General features: G+C 38.4%; 1 protein-coding gene across 1 annotated transcript; it reads left to right on the top strand.

The window, feature by feature from the left end:
* The first annotated feature begins 4561 nt into the window (after positions 1 to 4561).
* Positions 4562 to 5653, top strand: LOC115620966 (chymotrypsin-2-like). Its single transcript, XM_030514487.1, has one exon. The coding sequence runs from the start codon at positions 4562 to 4564 to the stop codon at positions 5540 to 5542; it is 981 nt and encodes a 326-aa protein (XP_030370347.1). The 3' UTR covers positions 5543 to 5653.
* The last annotated feature ends 6385 nt before the right edge of the window (positions 5654 to 12038 follow it).

The following is a 12038-nucleotide window of genomic DNA, read 5'->3' as shown; positions in this document are numbered from 1 at the left end:
ACATTGAAATCAAAAGGCTATTTGATGCACTATCTTTAAAATACTTTCAACAATTTATCAGTTATGATTATGATAAGGTAATTATTTCAAGGAAAAAAAGCTTAAGTTATAAATTACGCGTTTTCCATACAAATGGTGAATTCAATAGAAATACTTATTAAAAGATCTCTTATCAACGTATTTCGTTTTAGATTAATTTTAGATTAAGACTTTACTTTAGTAAGAAAGCAGTCTGATAAGCTCCTATCAATGTTTTTGGACAATATTAATCAAATAAATTAGCGCCACATTGAATTGTTAAGTGCTTTAAAATATAGTTTGATATTATCTTCAAAAACGTTGGCGGCATACAATTTGTTCCTAATAGCAAGTTTGTCGCCTAAGTCTTCTGTTTTCAATTAATTCAAAAACTTATACTTCTTCTGGTTTGTTATGAATTCCGATCTTAGAATACATATATTTTTTTATGTTTGTTGCCTAAATCTATTGTTTGCATTCGTCACATTGTTTAGCTGTGAATAAGTGGCGTTTAGTCTCATTGTTTTGTTTCCTTGAGGCTTTTTTTGCTTGAAGATCTTTTGCAGTTTTTGTATTTTTTCGTATGGCTGCTTTTAATTAAAATGCTATCAAGATGCTATTTTTAATTCTGGTTATGTTTAAGCATGAATTGTTATAGCTGTGGGATTTTTTCTCCTAGACCTAACTTAGCATAGACAGTTTCTGTCAGAAATGTGTTATGGATTTAAATAGTTGGTGCTTTATCTAAATTGGCTTTTTTAGCTGTTGTTTCTAATTTCATTTTGCAGAAAAGCAAGTCTATTTTGTAGTTTTTGTTGTTGTTGTTAAATATGTTCCTAATCTAATTTTAAGCCAATGTTTGTGTCGTATAGAAGAGAATATATGGTTTCTAAATTATTTTAAAGCGTTTGTTTTATTAATACAAATCATTTATTGAATAAATAAATAATACAACCTAAATTCGAGCAGTGTTTGAATAAAAGCCATAAACGACTGTATACTAAATCAACATTCAAAGAAAAGACGAAATGTTTATCTTCCTAATATGTACAGTATTATTTTAATCTGTAGAATATATAGCCCCACACAGTTCTTGAGGGTATATAATCTTCGATTAAGCAAGCATGTTTTTCTTTTTTTATTAAATTTAATTATTTATTTATCGTTTTCCATTTAAATTCCATTTAATATTCATTGCTAATTTATTATACATAGTTTTGAATTGGCAGCTGCGCTTTTATTGCCTTTATCTGTGGCTGTGTTCTTTACATGTTTATTTGCGGCTACCTATTTCTATCACACACACACACATATACTACGTGCAAAGGAAACAACAATAAAATATATAAAAAAACAGATCCAAAGCCAAAAATAAACACAAAATGTAGATGAAAAAACTTTCTTCTGTGTGGCTAGAAATAATTTTTACATATTTTTAGCAACGCACAAATTTCAATTATGAAGTCATTATTATTTACAGCAAACTTTAAATATAGCCAACAGTTGATTAATAGCTTTAAGCGACTTCTTGTTGCTGTTGTTGCTGCTGCCACTGCTGTTTTCTTTTTTCGCCAAATTTTTGCACAGAAGGTGTTGCCGGAAGATTTTTTTTTTTTTTGGTTGCTTGCCATTTTCATTTTGTCTGCTGCTACGCAGTTCTAATTAGCTAATTATACGCTAGATTAGTGTATAATTATTGCAAACTAGCAAGTCAAGCTCACACACGGAGTGACTAATTTGTCATTAAGACCAACGCACTGATACGTTTTGGGCCCGTGTTTGCCAAATTTTCTAACGCTGCTCTTGCTTGCTCAGACAAAGCCCGGCGATTTCTTTGCATTTGCGTCACAGCATTGTATTAAACAAAAAAAAAAAAAAAAAAAATCAAATATCTTGACAAAACGGTAGATAAAATCAAATTTACGGTCAACGATAAGCAGCGCCAATGACTAGTGTGGCTTTGTTTGCTTTTGCTTTTTATGTATATCACCAAAAAAAAAGCCAAATAAAATATGCTCTAAAATATTTTTTATTGCAAACTATGGAAAATTTCATAGAAATCTGCTAAGTAGCGTTTGAGGAATATTTTGAGTGCGCCTGTGTATGCCCTAGGGGTCGTATACTTATGGTAAACAAATGACTGCGACAACGAACTTTTCTGGCAACTCGTGACAATTTACAAACGGGGAATTCTATAACTATGCTTACACTTACCAAGTTTTTAAGTTTGAAAGCGAAGAATATCCAATAAATATATGCAAAATGAGCGTAGGATGTTTTATACGGGTATCAGAATTTAATTCTTAATTTGAGGTTTAGTTTTCGAGAAAACCTGAATACACAAATGGGCCGAAAAACTCTCATGCCTGTGCAATAATTCAACACGTCATGGCCAGTATTTATGGCCTCCAATTGGACTTCATACCAATTGTGCAAGCACACAAGCACACTAACACAAAAACACTTTTGTACACTCATGCACATATAAAATATATATAATAATAATTCTTAAACTGCATTCATAAATTTTCACTTTTGATATTCATTTTCATTTTTGCGTGGCAACTAATTAAAAATTCAGTAAAACTAATTCTTCGTGGCTGCTGTTTGTCATATTCTCTCGTACGAGTAGCCCGCGTTCACGCTTGAGATCGTCGAGTCAGCGCCTCGTTAATTAAACTCGGGTAGTAGCTTATCAGGCAGCTAGCGAGTAACGACATCCGTTCGCAGTTTCCGTTGCTGCGAGTGGGCGACAGGAATAACAACGCGGTTTTGGCGCTCAAAATCCGGCCGACGGCAAACGAACTTTACGGAAGTGCTGCTGTACTGGCGATAACAACACTAACAACATTGACGCTTCAACACACTGCGCTGAGCCGGAGACGTAGACGCGAGCGTGGCGCACGCAACGCACAAACACTTGAAACTGAACTAAATCTCGCCAGCATATCCAAGAAGTTGCTGGCCGGGCAGCGGCGTTTGCCGCAGACGCGTCGACGTCAGCGTCAGCGTCGTCGTCGTCTTTCGCTGCTGCCGCTGGTGCTGTTGAGAGCGTGACGGCAACGCTGGCAGCAGCAACAACAGGTAAACTTTTTCAGCGCTGCCTGGAGAAGCGGTAAATGATAATAAAAGTTGCTTGGCTCGGCCTGGGCTTCATATTAGTTGTATTTGATTTTGGGAAGCAAGCGTAGCCGTAGCCGTCGCCGTCGTCGCAGCCGCAGTCATCAAAAAATCAATGAAATCTATTTGATTGTGACTGCTGATTGCTGTAGTTGTTGTTGTTGCAGCTATATTAAGAGCTTATTGTGCGCTCTTCGCGCTCCATTGGATATTCTGATTTATGCTCTTAATATATTTGTCAATTATTTTTACATCTGTTTTTGTTGTTGCTGTGTGGCGCGTTCGTTGCCTAAGTCTTTTGTTTAGTAAAATCATTATATTTTTATTCTCTAACCAAATTATAAGGGTATGCTAGTTTTGTGGGAAGCAGGTGTGGCAGACCCCCCCCCCCCCCCAAAAGCATTTATATATATTCTAGATCATGACAAGACGAATGGATCTGTCGGTCTGTCTCTAATAATGCAAGCATCTCGGCAAGTGCAGGAGCTAGAATAACGGACTCTTCTAAGTCCAAGAAAGGATAAGTTGGTGCGTTTTTTCGATGCTCTCCCACAATTCCCACTATTTTGTTATTATTTTTTTAATCTATCGTTAATATTAGAATTTTTAAACTTAATTTGGAATATTACGTCTAATTAGTATTCAGGGTCGTTGTGCTAGGTCACCTCCAATCGAACTACGCTACTAGTATATATTATTAATTTAATTTAATTCATTTTAATAAAAACTGAATTTAAAAAATGTTTTAGAATTTTTGAGTGGAAGTAGATACAGGGTGTTTAAGAGTCGGAATCCCTCACTCTAGCTTACCTTTTGTTGTTCGTATTTAATTTTACATTTAAAAAAAAAACTGATCATGCAGCACATATTATTCCAACTTTATTTGGTTACTGATGCTTTTGAAGAATCTCCAAAGACCATTAATTGTATGATTGAGCTCACATCGTTTTCAGTTGCAAATCCTAAAAGTACAAAACCATAAGTATTCCTCCATATACACCCCAATGTTATCCCTTTCTATGGAGTTCCCTATTTAAAAAGATTTCGCTGCAACCAATCAAGCAAAAGGAAGAAAGAGATATAACTTCCTTTTAATTGCATCTGTCTATCCTTCTATCAGTGCGTTTCGAACATCCCGTGGATTTCGACAACTGCGTTCAGCACAATGACCAAAGTTTGTGACTAGACTCTTCTAGTCCCTAAGAAGAAGAAATAGATTACGTGTTTCTGGGTATACGGTATTTCATTGTCGGGTTTGCCTAACTGCAACATTCTCTCTTGATATATTTAATTATACACTCTTTTAAAGGGCAAACAAATTAAAATTGTCAAGCTTTCAGGCAGAGCCAATCAATTCGCACGCATTGAAAGCTGACTAGCTATGTGCCGATACGCTCAGTGTTCCAATACGTTGGAGATAAGAATGATCAAGTATTACAACTACGTACTGCAGATTCTGATCCTCCTCTTGTCGCTGCAGTCGTCGGAATGTCGACACCATGGGCATGGCCAAGGCAGGGCAGCTCGGGCAAAGAAGGATCGCAATTATAACGGGCTTGGACGGATTATTGGCGGCACTGCGGCAGATCCGAACGAGTCACCGTACCAAGTGTCTATACAATACGATTCGGATCATATATGTGGCGGAGCTATTTTAGCTCCGACTTGGGTGGTTACTGCGGGACATTGTATTATGGGGGGCATCACCGTTCTGGTGGGCGTATATGACCTTAAAGTGGTCAATGAAGAGTTTCGGTATGAAGTAGAGGAGATGTTTCAGCACTGCAGCTATCTAGACGCAGAAATGAATCACGATATTGGAATGATAAGGACAAAGAAACGTATAAGTTTTAATGAAAAGGTTGCAATGATTCAACTCGAAACAGAGGAATTGGAACCGTACGCAGAGCTACGACTAACGGGATGGGGGGCCACTAAATATGAGCGTAAACCATCAGGCACAAACTCCCAGGACATCGATATTGAATACCCCACAATAAAGCAGGCAATGACATTTAAGTTTTGGCCACGCGGAAGATGCCTGGAAAAGTGGGAGCCAAAGCTTGGTGTGGACGAGGATGGATTATGCGCTTACAATTCAATAGGGCATGGAGCATGTGTTGGCGATTCCGGAAGCCCTCTGACACACAAAGGAAAAATTGTAGGCCTTGCCAGCTATGTGTCAGCCTGCGCTCGTGGCCTTCCCGATGTTTTCGTGAGCACGTTCATCTATCATGATTTCATACGCACAGTAATGAACGACTGCCCAAGAAGACAGATGGATGGCGATTCAAAAGCACACAACGATAAGATAACAAAACCTATAAAAATACCCAAACTAAAACTACGATGCGCCAGATCACATTCTGGGCGCTGCAGAAAAGCAAGGCGGACTAAAAACTAACACAATTAGCAAATTACGTTAAGGTTTTGTGAAATGGTGCATCAAATAAATACATATTAGGATTTCTATCACTGCTATACGTGTATAAATATATACTGAAATTTGCTAAAATTTAAACTAACTTATTTAAGTAAAAAATCTAAACAATTCCAACAGAAAGAGCGTTTTCTCTACAACAATACTGCTTGGGAGTTCCTTTGCATATCGTAATTAAATATTTTAATGAATTTATGTGTAATAGATATGTTTTAAATGCGATTGAATTTAGACATTTTGATGACACAGTAATTGTTTTTAATGAATATTGTCTATTTGTGACCTAATCGTTTACCTGCATCAGCTTTATATTATGATCATCCTTGTCTAACAGTCGTAGAAGTAACAAGGGAGAACTCTACAGTCGAACTGGAGGTAAATTTTTTGCTAGTAACTGTTCGTAGAATTTAACGATTTGGATGAAAACAAATGTGGATAGTTGTAGCTTACAAAATGTGAGCAGTATTGTCGAAATTTGGGTAGGAAACCAAAAAATAAAACAAGCTCGTATTGTCGGATATTAGAAGAGTCTACCTACCAAGTTTGGTTTATGTAGCTTTCGATATGTGGACAGTATTGACGAAACTCTGTAGCGTGTGGAGGGAAGAGGAAATCAATCAAATATCAGTAAAATTTACAAGTCTGCAATTCAATTTCTGTGGAAATACTTAGACCAAATTAAGCAATGATAAATCAATGATAAGATATTTTAAAATCGTTAGACTAAATCATTTGTATTGTAGTCCCAGAAATCGAGGCTGGACCAACAAATAATTAGAGTGTATTCTGAAGTCAGATGAAACTGGTTTCAAAATTTCCACTTGTTTATTTCTGTTTTATATTTGGCCCGCTCTATTGCTTATTGTTGTGTGATATTGGTATCAAAAGGAGTTTATTTTTAGCCATTGAAAAAGCGAGAAACTATTGTGGATAGTCATTGTGCTCGGGCACGGGGATTTGCATACATACTACACATATCTATATACAATATATAAGCTTATATATTATGTACGAGTACAATAATATGGAACTGGCTGACTGCGCGAACTGGCGCAAACTTTGGACAATGACTTTTCAAGGCGTAACCGCACCACATTACAGTTGGCCGAGAGACATAGTGGCAAGCAGAAGCAAGGGGCAGGCGCCGACAACAATGCGCTTTCGAACAAGTCGAAACGTTTACACAATAAAACTGTCAACATTTTGTTTGGCAGGCCATAAAATGATTAGTTTATGGCCGACTTTATGAATGAAATTGAATGAAGTGCTGTGCAAATTTCTGGCTAAGCGAAAACCTTTTGACCTTTTGTTGGAGCATATTGGGGCTGTCGCGCGTCTTGGGGTCGCAACGCGTAGAATTTTTGAAAGGTAACACGCCCAAAGCCCACCATAGAAAAGCAAAGCAGGCCACAGTCGGGCCGAGCATAGCAGAGCGGAGCATATTGTAGCAGACTTTCGAATGCGGCTATATAGCATTTAGCGATATATTCGTATGTTTCTGTTTCCCATCAAGCAGATTTGTGGCGCTCTGCCCATTCATAGATTTACAATTTTTAACAGAATCATTGAATTTGCTGGCGCATAGTATTTTCCCCTCTCAGCTGGTTGGTTGTTGTATAATTTATCAAAAGCTTTTAGTCAATGGTTTCCAATTTACGATTTGATTTGCTTTACTTCACCTGTTGTTGTTGTTGTTTTTGTTATGATTTCTGTTTTTGTTGTTGTTAACAACGGTGCTCAATGGCTACTCGGCCCATTGAGTGGCATTTCTCTTGGAACCAGACCCCACTTAAAAGCCTTCGACTTATCGCTCAGCATCGCGGGCGCAAAGCTGCACTAAACAGTTCATTGAGTGCTGGCGGGCCACTAATTCATGCCACTTATTAGCCACAAGACGACAGCCGAAGCAAAGCGAAGCAAAACGGATGGCAACAGCAGTGTTGCTTGCACCTGCCGCCGCTTTGGCCAAGTTTTCGGCTGCTGGCCCATTTAAAACATTTCAACGTCAATCAATATGCATTTTGACCCACTGTCCATCAAGTGAGAGCCAATGTTTCGATTTACTTTTTGTGGTCATGCTGGCTTTTGGCCATTTCTTTTGATTTCTTATATTTTTTATAGCTTAATGCCGTTTGCTGGCTTGCTTTTAAACTGAACTGAACTGAACACTTAACGCTACAGTTTCCCCCCAGTTTTTGACAGCCATCGCTCCTCAACCTCAACCTCTATTACAACGCTTATTAGTTGCCATATAAATGTCAGGGCCTATCGCTCACTTTTCCACATGATTTCGTTTTATTACGCTTTGTGTGCTCATTTGCATTTTACAACGCATTTAAATAGCTCTTCTCGCAGTGCTTTTCTCACATTTCTTTCGGCGTGTTTTCAATTTAAGGCACATTTTTTTTTTATGAATTTTTAATAATTTCTTTTATGTTTGATTTGACACCAAGCTTGTCGTCTGTTCGCTCGGCATCTGTTTGGGGCGGCGGCAGCGTCTTGTTCAGCTAGCAAACGTTTTCAATATTAACGGTTTTTTAATTATACAAGCGCCCCATTGGCTTTGGCGCGTTCGTTGCCTGAGTCTTTTGTTTTGCAGCCAAAGGAAAATGAATTCAAATGGCAACACAACAAGCATGACAAGCCTGACTTTGCCACACACACATACGCACATATAAAAGTGAAATTGAAAAAAATAGCTGGTAGTAATAATAATAATAAGAATAACAAAAGCATAGCTCATGGCTCATTAAATGACCGCTTTCGTCAACTGGCGCGCCCGCCGAAATGTCCAAAATAGCGCCACGTCACGGCTCCCACATGCAAAGCCGTAAAAGCTAAAAATAAAGCACTTGCCGTGCAGTTGGCGACCAATTGCTACTGCATGAAGTGCGTTCCATAACATTGGGTGCTCTGTACAGGCGACTATCGCTATGGCGATCCAATGGAGAAAACTATAGATTGGGAGAGATTTTAGAGGAAAGGCAAGTCTTATAAAGCAAGTTCTCAGAGCAGGGAAAGAAGCGGTCTTAAGTTTATTAGATTTTTAAAACTAACACTAACTATTTTGTATAATATAATTTTTTTTATTCGATTTTTATAGTTAGGTATTTGATTATTATATTGATAAATTATACATTTGGAAAGGAGTATCTCATGTTTGGTCTATTATTTTGTCATTTGGTAAGCTTCCTCTCCCCTATCGATCTGATTCTGAAAAGCAGAAATTATGACAACCAAAGAGAGTATAAAGTACTATATAGATATTATGCAATTCAATATAAAATTAATCAAGATGTATAGATTAACAGTCTAATCTAATCTACGAATTATCTATTTATATCCAATTCAAACAGTTTGCTTGCAATTCCTTAAGGCACAGGATTTAGTAGAGAAATTTCTTTTTAGGGAGTTGTGACTGTCTACACTAAAGTCATGCAGCACCTACTCAGTGTGCCCGAATTGAAGTAGCTTTTGGCTTTGCATTTGCTGGCCCTCAGACGCGCGTCTATTTAAAACAAAATGACGCCCCGCTTGACCCATTTGGCTTCTAGGTACATACTCGTAGATACACACGTATTTACATGTATTCAGTATGTTTGTTGATGTCCATTGGTTTTCATTTTCTTAATGCTGCTGCCCTGCAACTGCTGCTCCACATTTTTGGATGCTGGACTGATCCATTGCCCCACAATGTTCTACCTGATTGCTGCTGCTGTTGCTGTTGTTGGTCTCATTGTGTTAAGTGTAACTATTAGTTTGGGGCGCTGCTGCGCTTCGTTTTCAGGTCAACGGCGCAATCAATCATATTACGCTGTAAGAAATTTGTATAATGCTGCCGCCACCGCCACCGCCGTTGCTGTTGCTGTTGCTGCGCATTTTTGTGCCACAAAACGCACATAAAAAGACCACATAAATAGCAATAAATATTTGAAAAGAAACAAAAATTCCGTATTTTTTATACTCGTATTGTTTTGTGTAACATTTTTGTTGCTGGGCTCTCAGCATATACTACTATTTCTAGAAATCAGCGCAGGAAGCGCATACCAGTGGAAAAAAGTTGCACATTCATTATACGAGTAGTCGCCGCTTGATCTCTGGGCATGAAAATGAGTTTGTTTATTTGTTTATTTTCAAAATGAAGTTTTCACCAGCGGCGGATGTTGAGTGTGTTTAGCAGAAAGCGAAAAGTGATGCTTAAAACTGCTTAGTTGGCAAGTTTCGCTTCGCTCACACCCTATTGCGGAAGTCCGACGATAAATAAATACGTACGGGTATAAGTAGTGTGGTGTTCCAAATACAATAATCCCCATCAAAGGTGCTATGCAAATGAAAATGATTTATGAGCCCAGGCGACACATTACTATCTTATCTATGGGCTATTATGTACACATTTTGAGCAGACAAAATATATATTGTGTGCTCGCCTATCTAAAGCTCGACTTGACATGTCGCGCTTTAAAACAATTTCCACAAAGCCAACATGACTGCCCGGCTTATCGGCCCGAAACTATCAAACGAAACAACGAAAATGCCAACAACAGAAACAAAAGCAAAACGCTAAGGCGGGCTGCTTAACTACTGTCCCTGTCTCCCCGCCTCTCTGCCTCCTTCCACCTTGCACCTCTACCTACCTACAGTGTGTCTCAATTGTTTGCGCTGCAGCGCCAGCTGTGGCAGTTGCCACCACGCACGCGCGCAATTACTTAAACATGTCCGAGTGTGTGCCCACATCGCATTGTCTGCAACTTCGTGTGCCCCATGCAAATGTGGCAGGCTCGAACGTTTGGAATGACCCTCGTTAGAGCCACAGACACATGCGAGTCTGCGTACAGTTGTTGTTCTCTATGAAGAATTCGCAGTCAACATTACTGGATTCGGTTCTGTGGTAATGTCTTGTTTGAAGATGCCAAGAGATTTATATAAAGTATAAATAATTAAAAAACACTAAACTCTTAGTTTAAGCTGTATTTGTATTTTTCTATAAGTTGTATTTAAGTTGTTGTAAATAATAACAGTATATCTAAAGTTTTACATTATTAAAAAAATAATTGTTTAAAGATATTGCCTGATAAGTTCGCAGGCAACAGACAATAAGCAAATATTGTACGCTTAAGTTCAAAATATTAAATAATTTTTGGGAAAAGGAGTCGAGTGAGGATAGTTTGTTGTTGAGGTTAGGTTGTTTGGAGAGTATTGTTCTTTGGGAGCATACATTTCGTATCAATATATTTTTCATGGATTTGCAGCCATCAATAATGAAAAGGCTTCTTGGCAGTGGTTCTAAAGTAATATCTTGTTTAAAGATATTGCAGACAGACAATAAACAAATACTATCGTACAGATAATTGGGTGTTAAGTCTAAAATATTTATTTGCATAAATAATTTTTGGCAAAAGACTCGAGTGAGGATAGTTTGTTGCTTTGGTTGTTTTGAGAGTATTGTTCTTTGGGAGCATACATTTCGAATCGATATGATTCGCAGTCAGCATTAATGGATAGGCTTCTTGGCTGCGTTAATATCTTGTTTAAAGATATTGCCTGATATCTGTGCAGGCATTAGACAATTAACAATAATATAAATAATTTTCTGGCAAAAGACTCGACTGGGGATAGTGTGTTGCATTGCGTTGGTTGCTTAGAGAGTATTGTTTTGGGAGAATACACATTTTTCGTATCGATATGTTTTTCATGGGAATGTGGCTGCTGTCGTCTGACAGCGGCTGCTGTTGCCGTTGCTGTTGTTTTTGTTTTTGTTGTCCACGTCCGCATACGTCTGTCACGCTTTGTTTGGCCTGTCAAAATGACAAGTGTTTGTTTTGGTTTCAACTGGCGCTTCGACTCTGACTCTGACTCCGGCCATGTCTGTGGCTGCTGCTTGAGCGTCAAGCTTGCAACGTACTTGTGCTTGTAGTCAACGCGGCAGTGGCTTGTAAACTTGACATTTGATAGTATTTTAATTAAAACGAAGGAAAACATAAACAAAAACCGAAACCCAAATTTTGAGTGCAATGCGTGGCCAGCTGCAGCGCATTTTCTAGGCACATGCACTCGTACATATACATATGTGCGAGTATAGATTGGTCTGATCTGATCCGACACTGCCTTGGCCGCCACCTCTGTAGCTGCCAAGGCAGTCGTTGCACTGTGCTCTCTTGTCTATATCTGAAATTATATCACGCAGCGTTATTATTATTATTATTATTTGCTCTTGTCTTGCCAAGGCGTCGCTGCAGGGGGCGTGACGGGGCGGGTGGATTGTGTCTTGTGGCATATGAACGTTGTCCATGACCGTGCTTGGTGCTTGGTGTTTGGCGTTTTGGCAGCGCCGCCGTGAAATCAGGTCGAAATTATTTGCAATTTATTGAAGGCAATCAAAATGCTTATGAACTATATTTGCTGCCATTGTTGTTGTTGTTCTTCTTGCTGTTGTTGTTGGTGCTATTGGTTGCGGCGGCTG

This window comes from Scaptodrosophila lebanonensis, unplaced genomic scaffold (assembly GCF_003285725.1).
Source record: "Scaptodrosophila lebanonensis strain 11010-0011.00,11010-0021.00 unplaced genomic scaffold, SlebRS2 tig00000024-arrow-pilon, whole genome shotgun sequence".
NCBI classification, from domain to species: domain Eukaryota; kingdom Metazoa; phylum Arthropoda; class Insecta; order Diptera; family Drosophilidae; genus Scaptodrosophila; species Scaptodrosophila lebanonensis.
Note: the sequence above shows the minus strand (reverse complement) of the source record. Positions and strands in the feature narration are given on the sequence as shown.